The sequence below is a fragment of the Monodelphis domestica genome, chromosome 4 (genome assembly GCF_027887165.1).
Source record: "Monodelphis domestica isolate mMonDom1 chromosome 4, mMonDom1.pri, whole genome shotgun sequence".
In the NCBI taxonomy this organism is placed as follows: domain Eukaryota; kingdom Metazoa; phylum Chordata; class Mammalia; order Didelphimorphia; family Didelphidae; genus Monodelphis; species Monodelphis domestica.
This window is the reverse complement of record NC_077230.1, coordinates 195,595,091-195,610,273: the sequence shown is the minus strand read 5'-3', so window position 1 is coordinate 195,610,273 and position 15,183 is coordinate 195,595,091. Positions and strand designations below refer to the sequence as shown.

Below are 15,183 nucleotides of genomic sequence, written 5' to 3'. Positions count from 1 at the left end.
TTAAAAAGGCAAATTTTCTTTTAAAAGACTTCAATAAATTGAAGGTTGGGAAACAGGAAATCTGAGTAAAATGGATTTGGGGCACAATGAATCAATCATTGCAAGCTTTCAGGTTCAACTGTTAAAAGAGAAACTACATTACTGAATACAATAAAATTTGAAAACTGGACTGTGTGACTTACCTTCCACATGACATATAAGAGGAATAAAAATACAGTGAAACCCAGTATAAAACTGGTTGAAATAATCATTGTACGAAAATATGGTTTAGGCTTTTTATGATGCAATCCATCCAGATGGACCTGTATGAATTGAAGGAAAAAAATTAAAGCATCAGTTCAAAAACCTAACATAGATAATTCATGTGTTGAGGACATTTTTTAAAAAGACATAGAAATATAAAAGTGGAGGGAGGAAAAGAAAAGGAAAACCACAACATATCCATCTCTCACATTTATACCTAATGGGCAACTTCGTGCTCTATGTATCCCCTCAAAGTAAGTTCTTTATTCAATACATGGGGTACATGCAACAAATTAAGTAGTAGCACGTCCCAGTATTATGAGAAACTTGATCTTTCTCTTCCCACCATCATTCTGTCTTCCCCTTACTTTCCTAGTCTGTTACCCTTGCTTTCTTCCCTCTGAAAGGACCAGGACCCCATTCAGGCTACCTGACTTCTTACATCACTTGAAAGAGAATCGGACTACCATGTCTATTCCTTCAGATGAATTGGAGGGTCTTATAGTCTTTACCTTCTGTCCTGCCTCTCCATCCTTCTGGCATTATCTTCTGACCTACTGTGCTAACTAAAGGACCTTGGGTCTTCTCTACCTAGCTCCTTCCACATGACTTTTGGGCCTTTCTTGTTTCATCTTTACCATCAGAATATAAACCCCTTGAAAACAAGGAGTTTGCCTTTCTTAATAACCCTAAATCTTAACACTAACTATTCACTGACTAATTGAATAGCACAAAGTTAAAGATAAAGATGGTAAAAAAAAAAGAATTTATCTAGCCTGCTTTGTTTAGGCATGCAGAACAAAAACAATCATGAGCACTTCAATTGTATTTTCATTCCCAAAATGAAAGAATTCTTACATATGCAACATTTTCATCCTTATGCAGTTCAATAACTTTTGGATTTGGTTCTGATGAGACTGTAGATTTTACTTCAAACTTGAGTGTTGAGGCCTCATCCTATCATTAGCAAAAGGAAAAACACAATACTATTTTATTTCATTATATTGATTTCATATCCATCGAAACCTGAATTGAAATCAAAATCAATTGAAACCATTTATCATGTGTATTTCAAATAAAATTATATCTATATTCAATCATATCAGTTCATAACAATTTCATATCAATTTCATAATTGATTTCATATTCTTTTTTGTCTATTGTCTAAAAGATTTCATAGTTATTACTAATCCTATTTTTTCCAGTTTGTTCCATGATCTGTAGCTTACATCAGTGCTAAGTGTGTGATGAATGCCAAAGATCCAATGGCCTTAATATTTATATCTGTGTATTGTAGAATTTTGGTGAAACTTTTCTAAAAATAAGTTTATTGCATAGATATGGTTTTAAATGATTTTTTCATTACACTAGACTTCAATGGTGCCTATCATTTTTATTTTTTTTTAATTAATAGATTAAAAATGTAGGTATAATTAAAAATCAGCCTACCATAGCTTCCTTCTTTAATACACAAACTGCCTTAAAAACCTAACCTGAGTGAAGAAATTGGGATGAAGGAAGAAACAAATGAAATATCCCATTAGAATTTGTGACATACAAGAAATGCTACATTTTCTGGGCATTATTTAATTATTACTGAATTGTAGTTAAAGCTGAAATTAAATGTGTATTTCACCATGGGTACATGTTCTCCTTAGAATTCTCAATCCTTGGTAAGAGTTCCTTGATAATTCTTGATTACCTGACCAAGGAAAATAACTAATTATGTATCAAGGTCAGATTTCTGACTACAAAGCTGGTTTTCAATACACTATATCACACTGCCTCTCATGATCTACTTAGAAAGTTATCTCCCCAGCAAAACTATTCTGAAATAAGATCATTGGGGGTTTTTTTGGAGGGAGAAACTAGGAAAAAAAGAAAATAGATATTTGGAACAGTATATTCTTAGGTTTATGTGAAGATCTACTGGCATTTATCACTTATGGTTTCCAAATGTATAAGAGCCTAAACTCTATAATATATCATTAAAATCATATTATCTATGATGTAAATTGTACCTGTTTAAAAAATAGAAAAAAGAATAATATAAACAGCTGGATTATATTCTGCCTTTTCCAACTGGTTGATATTTTAAAAATCAATTTATCAAATTCTCAATAGTAATACATAAGAGTTCTCTTCATTTTCTTGTTTAGTGAGATTTTAAAAAAATTCTGTGGAAGAAAGAAATGATTATCCATAAAGTTGGATAAGGATTCTTATCATCTTTACACACAATTTTAAGTTTAATTCAGAGGTTTCTATGAAATGTTATTCTAAACTCCAATAGTTTGCCTATATTGGTTAATGCCAATGCCAATGTGTAGAGTCAAAACATAGTTTTTATGATCTTTCAGAACTTGAACTTCTTAAACTTCATTAAAAAATTTTATGCTATTTTGTTGAGGGTTATTTTTCATCCTTCTGGGAAAAAATCATTCACTTCTTTTCCTAATAGAAAATTCAGTGTTGAATTATTATGGATTTCAAATTCAAATCAAGGTGAGCAAGTATAGAGTCAGTCTTTTATAATATTAATGATATAAACTATTTCTTCTTTTGATATACAAGGATTTCAATGTTTCAAATGGATTTTACAAAAGCTATTTTTTTCTCCTTAACACTTTCTTGTTTTAATCTATGAAAGAATAGCTTTCTGGGCATATATTTTAGAAGTGTGTAACTTTCAGAAGCAAGGAATTAAAAACTCCAGCTCCAAAGAACTTTATAGCACCTTTCCCTTCAATTGCGATGTGTAATTATAAGTGAGTTGAATCATTTTGGGTAGCCAATCTTGTCAAAATAAATACTTTTTTATTCCTTAAATTCCTGGCCTGAATTACCTGGCTACCAAATCAGCTCCCTCAATTTACCATAAGCAGCAGCTTAAGTGTTTGGAGATCTTCAAGCAAAGTGATTTATTATTTATTTTTCAGATTTAGGCTAACATGTATTTCTTGTCTCTAGGGTTTTACCACAACAGTACCTTAACTGTATTCAAATCTTGATAAGTTGTATGCTCCTAACCAAATAAAATTCAATTGAATTAATTATGTATTGGTATTTTAAAACTGATTCATAATCATAGGGAGACATGCTTACCATTTCTAAAATTGATGGCCGGCCTTCTAAATGAATATGGACACTGGCTTCTTTTCCACTTTCCATTTTTCCAAAATTGCATGAAAAAATTAAGCAATGAGGATCATTTTTTATACAGTACTAAAAAAAAGCACACACACAAAATCATTTAGTTGAGTGTTTCCAACATTTTAAGTAAGGTAACACAACAAAGTAATCTAAATGAAAATCATGATGTTTTCCTAGCTGGCATTTTACAAAACATCTCAGTATAAATAAAACACAAACTTTTGCTTTGCAAATCATAGCAGAAACAGGAATTTTCCCTAAATGTTGGTTGTCATTTTCTATGTGATCTCATCCTTTATGATGAAATTTAAAATGAAGCTTGATAATCAGAATGCCTATATAAATTACATGCTATATGTAAATTACAAAGCTTAAAACATTTTAGACATAAGGCTGTCTTCTTAGTTTTGTGTAATATACATATATGTATACTGATACACATATATAAAATACATATTCTGATGAAAAGAAATTTTTAGTAATGCAACAAAAGCTGACCAGATAACCCAATCCTGGCAGGGCTAAAAATGAAGGGCCCACTGAAATAAATTGTATACCCTGGTACAAAACTAACTTCACACACTAAACACTGTCATATTTTAGTTTTTCTGAATATTTGATGCTATAGGAAAGTAAGAAAAGGATGCTATAGATTCAGATGTCAATAATGTGGTTGGCTATAAACAGCACAGAATGGTTCCTGGGAAAATATTCACTGATAATGAAGATGCAGAATTGATATCCAACCTCACTTTTAACATATCAAGGCTCCATGTCCTGGCATCCCATCTGGTTGGTTCCTCTCATAAGACTATATCTCAAAACTGAAAATTCCTTTATAATTAACTGCACAGTTGGTCACATGGGCCCCCTGTTCAATGTTAGAGACTATGTTTAACACAGTATTTAATAATTTTTAGGAGGGAAGTTAATGAACAAAATTTATTAATTCTATTGAATTAATATAACCTTACCATCAACCTTTTATCAGTTTTTGAAAAGAAGTTAACTATATCTTTTAGGGCTCCTGTTTTCCTCTTTTCTTGTGATAAAGCACAAACCCTTTGATAATCGTCAAAATCACATTTTCCAGCTGTTGTCTAAAAAGGCAAGGAAGAAAAGTATTACTATATGTTTTATATTTGTAAGGAAAAAATATAAAGATTCATGCTAGCCTAAGGATCACATACAACCTTATAACTGAGTTACTTAAGAACTGTGCTGTTCTCCCTCCCACCAGCTAATCTAAGGATGAAACTTCCTTCTTTTAAACAACAAATAAACAATCCATGTGTGGGGTTATACTTAAAGCTTTTCCAGTTTCACAGGCATTCCAATGGCTCTGCATCAATAATCTTTAAGGTCCTCACTGAGGAGGGTTTTAGAGAGCTCTGTATTTTGAATTTTTTTTTAAAATCTGGTTACATATTGCTTTGTCACAAAGTACTTAGGTCCTTAAAGTTTGCAAATATGGGGGCAGCTGGGTAGTTCAGTGGTTTGAGAGCCAGACCCAGAGATGGGAGGTCCTGGGTTCAGATATGGCCTCAGACACCTGCTAGCTATATGACCCTGGGCAAGACACATAACCCCCATTGCCGATCCCTTACTGCTCTTCTGCCTTGGAATCAATACATAGTATCCAAGGCAGAAGATAATGGTTTGAAAATTGTTTTTGAGAATATGTTATCTTTTGATATATCTCTAGTTTTGATATATCTTTAGTTTTATATTACATGTTTTTGAAACATCTTTAGTTTTGGATCACTAAGTTGAACATATGGAAAAGCAGATTTATTTGGAAGATTAGATTTTTGTGGATAATAAAGAACAATGAGGTCCTGGGTTAAAACATAGCCTCAGACATTTCCTATCTATGTGACCCTGGGTAAATCACTTAATCCCAACTGTCTAAACTTTACCACTCTTTTGCTTTGGAACCCATGGATTACAAGAGGGAGGGAAGGAGGGAGGGAAAAAGGGAGGAGGGAGGGAGGGAGAGAAGAAAGGAAGAAGGAAGGAAGGAAGGAAGGAAGGAAGGAAGGAAGGAAGGAAGGAAGGAAGGAAGGAAGGAAGGAAGGAAGGAAGGAAGGAAGGAAGGAAGGAAGGAAGGAAGGAAGGAAGAAAGGAAGGAAGGAAAGAAGGAAGGAAGGAAGGAAGGAAGGAAGGAAGAAAGGAAGGAAGGGAGGGAGGAAGGGAGGAAGGAAGGGAGGAAGGAAGGGAGGAAGGAAGGGAGGAAGGAAGGGAGGAAGGAAGGGAGGAAGGAAGGAACATTTTGTTCTTTGGCAGAATGTAATCTTCTGGAGGCTAGAGCCAATGGGTTCCTTGCATTGAGGATGGGGCACTGTGTTTGATCTCTAATTATTTGCAGAGTAGGCACTTTATATTTGATTTTTGGATTATTGTTTACACTAAAAATGGGACTTTGGGTCAAGATGGCGGCTTAGAGACAGCAACAGTTTAGACCCCCGCAAACCATTCCTCACGGAATCAAAAACACAATGCTTCAGGGGGACTGAAAACCAAATCTAACAACAGGGCAGAGTTAGGGAACCCTCCTCCTGCACCCAACTTAAAAGGCATGCCCCCCAAAAGCCCAAATTCTAGAAAACATGGGTTTAAGGGGAAGGAGGAGGGAAGGAGGAAGGTCCCAGGATCCCTCCCCCATCTATAGTGCTGAGCTGGAATTTCTGGGTGGGCAAGGGTGCTAGTCCAGAGGGAGTACCTTTGCTGGCACTGCTGTGCCAGGTTTAGGGCATTGAACACAGGTGGCACAGAGGCAGCTGGAATAGAAGCTTAGTTTCAGCCAAGGTGCTCCATATCTTGCCCCTCCCCTTTTCTGGAGGTTTTGGCCTCAGGGCACATCCAGTTTTGAAGATCTACTGCAGCCTGGCTCAATCTCATCAATAGGGCAGATAAGAAGCCTTCAGAGGGAAGGGAAGCTCAAGGTTCAACACTCCTACCCCACAGACTGATCTGAGAGCCTTGCTGACTAAGTTCCAAGAGCAAAAGCTGCAACAAACTACAGGCAACAACCTTGACAACAGGGCAGAAGCCCAGCTCCTTTTCAGCTTCTGCTGTCAGCTGGGGAAGATCTGACTAACCTGATCAATCAGCAGAACAGAGAAGAAACCCCTTCAGGACCAGCCCAAACCCACAGATCCAGCACAAAATGAGAGGATCAAGACTACAGGGGGGTAAAAAAGGGGAAAAATATGAGTAAACAAAAGAAAAAAAAAGAAATTGCAATCAACAGCTTCTAATCCAGGCAATGAACAAAGAGCAAATGGAGCACACCAGGAATACCAAGCAAAAACACAAAATCCAGCAAATAACTCAAAATACAATTCATAAAACAAAAGAGGCTGATGACAACTGGGAAAAGAACTTAAAAAGCAAAATAAACCATCTAGAAACAGAAAATAGTGTCTTGAAAGCTAAAATTAATAACCTTGAAAATGAGGCCAAGAAGATGAAAGATGACCTCCAACGAAAATCAGACCAAAAACCCAGGGATGAAATTTAGTCTTTAAAAACTAGAATCCAACAACTACAAGCAAACAACTTCACAAGACAGCAGGAAACAATAAAACAAAATCAAAAGAATGAAAAAAAATTGAGGAAAATATGAAACACCTCATTCACAAAACTGAAGATCTATAAAACAGGACCAGGAGAGAAAACTTGGACTACAGGAAGACCATGACAAAAGAAAAAGCCTGGACATCATTTTATAGGAAATTATCCAAGAAAACTGCCCTGATATTCTAGAATAAGAGGGAAAAGTGGAGATTGAAAGAATCCACAGATCACCTCCTGTACTTAAAAACCTCAATCAAGAACTACCAGACCAAGGAAAAAAATATTACAAGCCACTAAGAACTCATTCAGATACCATGGAACCACAGTTAGGATAACACAGGATCTGGTTGCATCTACAGTGAAGGACAGAAAGGCATGGAATATGATATTCCAGACAAGCAAGGGAACTAGGTCTACAACCAAGAATCAACTACCCAGCAAAACTGACTATATTTTGTAGGGGGAAGTATGGGCATTTAATAAAATAGAAGACTTCCAAGCATTCATAAAGAAAAGACCAGACTTGAACAGAAAATTTGATGCCCAAATACAGAACTCAAGAGAATCACCAAAAGGTAATTAAGAAAGGGGACAAAAACAATAATAAACTTTTTTAAGGGACACATTTAAAGTTGAAATGATTTGTATCCCTACAAGAAAAGAGGATATTGGTAACTCTTAAAAATTGTTATTACTTGAATAGCTAGAAGAATTAGAGGGAATAGTGATAAACTATGTGTATGACAGCAGTGGGGGAGAACACCAATACATTGGAAGTGTAAAGAGTTTGGAGACAAGAAATACTTAATTCTTACCTGCATTGAAATTGACTCAAAGAGGGCAGATAATTGATTCATGCCTTATAAAGAAGTAGAAGAGTAACAAACAGACTGGTGGGGAAGGAAGCAATGCAAGGGAGGGAGAGAGTGGGGGGCAGTTTAAAAAGAAAGTAAAGAAAATAAGAGGGGAATAAGAAGGGGGTAGAAAGGAAAGTAAAATCAGGGTGGGAATTAGGGGGATTGGTTAAAAACAAAACACTGGTATAGAAGGAAATAGTGAGAGAAGAAAGGGCAGAACTGGGAGTGGAAATCAAAATGTTGGGAAACACACAGCCGGTAATCATAACTCTGAACGTGAATGGAAAGAACTCACCCATAAAATGCAAATGAATAGCAGAGTGGATTAGAAACCAAAATCCTATCTTATGTTGTCTACAAGAAACACACATGAGGAAGGTAGACACACACAGGATAAAGATAAGGGGGTGGAACAAAATCTATTGGGCATCAACTGAGAAAAGAAGGCAGGAGTCATAATCATGATATCTGACAAAGCCAAAGTAAAAATAGATCTAGTTAAAAGAGATAGGGAAGGTAATAAAAATCCTGATAAAAGGCAGTATAGATAATGAGGAAATATCAGTACTCAACATGTATGCACCAAATGGTATAGCACCCAAATTTCTAAAGGTGAAACTAGTGGAGCTCAAGGATGAAACTATACTAGTAGGAGATCTGAACTAGATAAATAAAAAATAAAAACTAGATAAACAGATCTAGATAAATCAAACCAAAAAATAAATAAGAAAGAGGTAAGAGAAGTGAATGAAATCTTAGAAAAATTAGAATTAGATATGTGGAGAGAAATAAATAGGGACAAAAAGAAATACACCTCAGCAGTACATGGTATTTTCAAAAAGATTGATCATGTACTCGGGCATAAAAACATTGCAAACAAGTGCAAAAGAATAGGAATAATGAATGCAACCTTTTTGGATCACAATTCAATGAAAATATAATTAGTAAAGGTACATGGAGAAGCAAATAAAAATTAATTGGAAATTAAATAATGCAATTCTCCAAAATCAGTTAAAGAACAAATCATAGAAACAATAATTTTAGTGAAGAAAATGACAATGATGAGACATTCTTTCAAAATCTATGGGATGCAGCCAAAGCTGTACTTAGGGGATAATTTGTATACTTGAGTTCATATATTAACAAATTAGGGAGGGCAGAGGTCAATGAATTGGGCATGCAAATTAAAAAACTTGAAAGTGAACAAGTTAAAAAATCCTCAGATGAAAACTAAAAATAAGGGAGAAATTAATAAATTTGAAAGTCAAAGAACTAATGAATTAATAAAAAAGACTAGAAGCTGGTACTTTGAAAAAACAAATAAAATAGGCAAAGTACTGGTCAACCTAATTTAAAAAAAGGAAAGAAGAAAACCAAATTAACAGTATCCAAGATGAAAAGGGAGACCTCACCTCTAATGAAGAGGAAATTAAGGCAATCACTAAGAATCATTATGCTCAATTACATGGCAATAAATATGGCAATCAAGGTGATATGGATGAATATTTACAAAAATATATATTGCTTAGATTAACAGAAAAAGACATAGAATACTTAAATAATCCCATATCACAAAAAGAAATTGAACAAGACATCAAGAACTCCCTAAGAAAAAATCCCCAGCGTCTGATGGATTCACAAGTAAATTCTATCAAACATTCAAAGAACAACGAATCCCAATACTATACAAACTATTTGACAGAATAAGCAAAGAAGGAGTTCTACCAAATTCCTTTTATGACACAAATATGGTATTGATTCCAAAGCCAGGCAGGTCAAAAACAGAGAAAGAAAACTATAGACCAATCTCAAAAATCTTAAATAGAATATTAGCAAAAAGACTCCAGCAAGTGATCATGAGGGTTATTTGTTATGATCAGGTGAGATTTATACCAGGCATGCAAGGAGAATTCAGTATTAGGAAAACCATGCATATAATTGACCATATTAACAAACAAACCTACAAAAATCACATGATTATCTCAATAGATGCAGAAAAAGCCTTTGACAAAATACAACACTCATTGTTATGGAAAACCTTGAACATATAGGAATAGAAGGGCCTTTCTTAAAAATAATAAACAGTATATATCTCAAACCATTAGCAAAAATCATCTGCAATGGGGATAAACTAGAAGCAATCCCAATAACATCAGGATTGAAACAAGGATACCCATTATCACCTCTATTATTTAACACTGTACTAGAAACACTAGCAGTAGCAATTAGAGAAGAAAAAGAAATTGAAGGTATTAAAATAGGCAATGAAAAGACCAAACTATCACTCTTTGCAGAGGATATGATGGTCTTCTTAAAGAATCCTAAAGAATCAACTAAAAAGCTAGTAGAAATAATCAACAACTTTAGCAAACTTGCAGGATACAAAATAAACCCACATAAGTCATTGGCATTTCTATATATTTCCAACACATCTCAGCAGCAAGAATTAGAAAGAGAAATTCCATTTAAAATCACCCTAGAAAATATAAAATACTGAGGAATATATTTGCCAAGAGAAACACAGGAACTATATGAACACAACTACAAAACACTCTCCACACAAAATAATCTAAACAATTGGAAAAACATTAATTGCTCATGGGTAGGATGAGCCAACGTAAAAATGACAATCCTATCTAAACTTATTTACTTATTTAGTGCCATACCCATAAAACTACCAAAAAAAACCCTTTTTACTGTGTAAGAAAAAAGCCATAACAAAGTTCATTTGGAAGAACAAAAATCAAGGATATCCAGGGAAATAATGAAAAAAAAAGTAAAGGAAGGTGGCCTAGCAGTATCAGATCTCAAACTATACTATAAAGCAGTGGTCATCAAAACAATATGATAGTTGCTAAGAGGCAGAAAGGAGGATCTGTGGAAGGGACTTGGGGTAAGTGACCTTAGCAAGACAGTCTATATGATAAACCCAAAGAAACAATAATTTTAGTGGGGACAGCTTTGGGGACAAAAATCCACTATTTGATATAAACTGCTGCTGGGAAAACAGTATGGGAGAGATTAGGTTTGGATCAACATCTCACACCCTATATCAAGATAAACTCAGAATGGGTGAATGTCTTGAATATAAAGAAGGGAACTATAAGTAAATTAGGTGAACACAGAACAGTATATATGTCAGATCTTTGGAAAGGAAAGATTTTTAAGACCAAGGAAGAGTTAGAATAAATTACAAAATTTAAAATTAATAATTTGATTACATTAAATTAAAAAGGTTATGTATAAACAAAACCAATGCAACCAAAATTAGAAGGGAAGCAACAAATTGGGGGAAAAATCATCATAACAAAAATCTGTGACAAAGACCTAATTACTCAAATTTATAAAGAGCTAAATCAATTGTACAAAAATCAAATCATTCCTCAATTATTAAATGGGCAATGGATGTGAATAGGCAACTTTCAGATAAAGAAATCAAAACTATTAATAAGCACATGAAAAAGTGTTCTAAAATAGAGAGATGCAAATCAAAACACCTCTTAGGTATCACCTTACACCTAACAGATTGGCTAACATGACAGCAAAGGAAAGTAATGAATGTTGGAGGGGATGTGGCAAAATTGAGACATTAATGCACTGCTGGTGGAGTTGTGAATTGATCCAACCAACCATTCTGGAAGCCAATTTGGAACTATGCCCAAAGGGCGCTAAAAGACTGCCTGCCCTTTGATCCAGCCATAGCACTGCTGGGTTTGTACCCCACAGAGATAATAAGGAAAAAGACTTGTACAAGAATATTCATAGCTGCGCTCTTTGTGGTGGCAAAACAATGGAAAATGAAGGGATGCTCTTCGAATGGGGAATGGCTGAACAAATTGTGGTTTATGTTGGTGATGGAATACTATTGTGCTCAAAGGAATAATGAACTGGAGAAATTCCATGGAAACTGGAACAACCTCCAGGAATTAATGCAAAGTGAGAGGTGCAGAACCAGGAGAACATTATACACAGAGACTGATACACTGTAGAACAATTGAATATAATGAACTTCTCCAGTGGCAATGCAGTGATCCTGAATGAGAATGAACACTATCCACATTCAGAGGAAAAATTGTGAGAGTAGAAACACAGAAGAAAAACAACTGCTTGATTATATAGGTCAAGGGGGATATGATTGGGGATGTAGACTCTAAATGATCATCCTAGTGTACACATCAACAGCATGAAAATAGGTTTTGACCAATGACATGTAAAACCGAGTGGGATTACATATCAGTTACAGAAAGGGGTGGGGGGCATGGAGGGAAAGCATATTATTTTGTAACCAAGGAAAAATGTTTTAAATTGATTAATTAAATGAAATTTCCCTCCCCCCCCAAAAAATAAAGGCAACTTTTGCTTTTTCCTTATCCCTTGTCCCTTTATCTTTACACTACTATATTCCAGGTAAGTGGTAAGTTGACTAATTAAATAAAATTTACAAAAAAAAAAAACCCTAAAATGATATTGGGTTTAAATCTGGCTTCAGATACTTATAAGCTATGTGACCCTGGGCAAGACACTTAACTCCAACTGCTTTTCTGTCTTGTAACCAATACTTACTCTGGGTTCTAAGAAAGAAAGTAAGGGTTTAAAAAAATGATAATGGGTTTGCTATTCTTACACAAAGGAAGGCAATATGACAAAAGAGCAGCCTCAATAGGATTAGAACAAATACTATAAATGTGGGACTGAAAAAGCATTAACAAAGCTCTTCAATAATAATTTGTTACTTGTTTGACTTGAAGCTAGGAAGATAGAAACTACTTTTGTGGAGTTCTTACTGCACCAATAACTTGTACTGAATATAGACCACATGCTGTTTCTCTGGATAATCTGGAACTAAAGTTCTCTGCTTAATTTTGCTATCCTAATGACCAAAACCCATGTTACCAAAATAAATCATGTTTGGAATATGTAATTCAAAATCATATTCTTAGTACATTTTTATGTGCAAAGTCCAAAGCAGTGACTATATAATGATACAAATGTCACTAATGTACCGTAATGTCACAACCCGTGAGACAAGATTCACTGAGAACTCTGGAAATGTTTGATGATACAGAGAGATTGCTTCAGTTACATCTGTTCTAAGTTAACAGAATTGAATGAAAAGAAAAGTTTGGTGCCCGATAAAGGAGGGAACAATTTGCTTTTTGTTTTTAAGACATATAATAAAATTTAAGAGGAAAATGATACCTGGACATCCAAAATGTTGAATAATTTGTGGTAATATGGAGTGAATGAGTTGGGTATCATGATTTCTGCACTCACATTAGGGGCCATGCTGGGTCCTGCATTAATTACCTGGTGACAGGGGAAGAGAAGGGAGAAACTCATTTTACAACATTAGAAATATTTTGTCTTACATCCACATCTGATAACAATTTTTTAAACCATACAATAGCTGACATTTTTATGGCACTTTTAAGGTTTAGAAAGTGCTTTACATACATTATCTTTTTTGATCTTCACAATCTTATGACATAAATAATGTAAGGTCCTCTCCATTTTACAGATGACAAAATAGGTTCAGAGGAGTTAAGTAAGTTACCTGAGGCCACAAAGATATTAAAAGAAGAGGCAGGCCTAAGAGTCCAGGGCTCTTTTCACTAGATCATACTACCTTCCCCCATGTGACTTCTCTTTTGACATCTGTAATGGAATAAATTCACATGTAGCTACTTCTCTTCCATGGCACATGCAGGAAAACTCTCCATAGGGAGAGTCCCAGATTGTATCCAATAGCTTCAAAGTGAGGATTATTTTCATTTTTGACTCTGTCTCTCAAGGGCCTGGCATGATGCAGGACACACAGGTGGTTGGTGTTCAGTAAATGTTTGTTTAACTGAATCTCCTCTCCCCATGCCTAAATCCTAAACCTTCCCTCTTTAGTAAATCCGGCTTCAGGGTCCAACAGTCTCCATTCATGATGCAGCTAGAGCCATGAGGAAGACTCAACAAGAGAAACTGTCGACAATGCAACAGTGCAACTTTATTTTCAATTAATTAATTTTCAATCATTCTGATGAATAGTACTCTTAATATTTTCAGCAATTCAATACTAAGGAGATATCTTCAATATTAGTGCACATGGGAAAAAAGTAAAGCAGATATTTAAATATTTAAGGTATAAATGATTAGTTATAATTAAACATTGATACCTTTGTAGTGATTTATAAGCCCCAGTCTGACAGGTTTTTTAAGTGATGTTTTTAGCCTCTTAGGAACATAATATTTGCTCAGGGCAGCTAGAGAGATCAGTGAATAGTGTCTAGCCTGGAGACGGGAAGACCCATCTTCCCGAGTTCAAATCTTGCCTCATGCACTCACCCTAGACAAGTCACTTAACCCTGTTGGCTCCTGTTTCCACATCTGTAAAAGCCAGCTGGAGAAGGAAATGGCAAATCGCTCTAGTATCTTTGCAAAGAAAGACCTGAAATGGTCCATGAAGAATTGAACCCAACTGAAATGACTGAACAACAAACACTGGTTTTGGATAATGAGAGGAATGCTAGAAATTATGGTCAATAAATGAATGAGTAATCTATCTTAGTCTGTCTTTTCTAGCCTAACATTTTTGGCTTGTTTTTTTTTGTCAACCATGACCAACAACTCCCAAGTTGGCTCTTGATTCAATGATCATGCCTGGCCCCAGCTTGTTCTACTCTTTGGCTATCACATTCTCAATCTGAGTACCAAGTAAACTCTGAGCTATTTACTTTCTCCCTCTCCTTGTTGTTGACCTCCTTGTTCTAACAGGCTGATAAAATAAAGCTTTCTCTGCTAATAAGCAGAAAATAAAATTTCAGTTTGGTAGAAATATATTTTTAAAATTCTCTCTTACATGAAAAGTAAAATTGATTTTCTCCATCATACACATATCAGGTTCATTTTCTTCACTTGGTCCATAAATAAATGAAGCTGGAGTTACAAACCTGTAAAAGAAAAAAAAATCAAAACTCTCATCAAATGTATTATTTTTCACCATATTAAAATTGCCTTTCCTCTAAGAACCAATATTTTTAGAGGAGTTATGGAATGCTACATAGATTCCTATCTGGTTGAGAATTTTAATTGATAATAATTTCATACCTATGATCTTTGGGAAAACAACTTGAGAACCACTCTGAACAGAATGTACAATATCTCCTTTTCCTCTAACATACCCAGTTACTTTCTGCTTTAATGAGATTCATTCTAAATACAACAAAGGGAATTTCCTCTTAGTATCATCCTTTTGCTCACTGCCACGTCCATAGCAAGGACTGATCTACCTTCTTCTCTACTCCCATTTCCCAATGTCTTCCTGCCATCAATAGTCACTAACTTCGTAGAAACAGTACATGCT

General features: G+C 34.9%; 1 protein-coding gene across 2 annotated transcripts in view; it reads right to left on the bottom strand.

Moving 5' to 3' along the window:
- ITGA4 (integrin subunit alpha 4) overlaps window positions 1-15,183 on the bottom strand; it is a 96,717-nt gene that overhangs the window by 3,094 nt on the left and 78,440 nt on the right. For both annotated transcript variants that reach the window (XM_001377699.5, XM_056794095.1), the window contains 6 exons: window positions 14,680-14,770; window positions 13,032-13,139; window positions 4,371-4,496; window positions 3,349-3,468; window positions 1,102-1,200; window positions 183-302 (listed from right to left, as the gene is read on the bottom strand). In XM_001377699.5, the coding sequence (XP_001377736.1) occupies window positions 183-302; window positions 1,102-1,200; window positions 3,349-3,468; window positions 4,371-4,496; window positions 13,032-13,139; window positions 14,680-14,770 (664 nt within the window). The remainder of the gene's footprint in view (window positions 1-182; window positions 303-1,101; window positions 1,201-3,348; window positions 3,469-4,370; window positions 4,497-13,031; window positions 13,140-14,679; window positions 14,771-15,183) is intronic.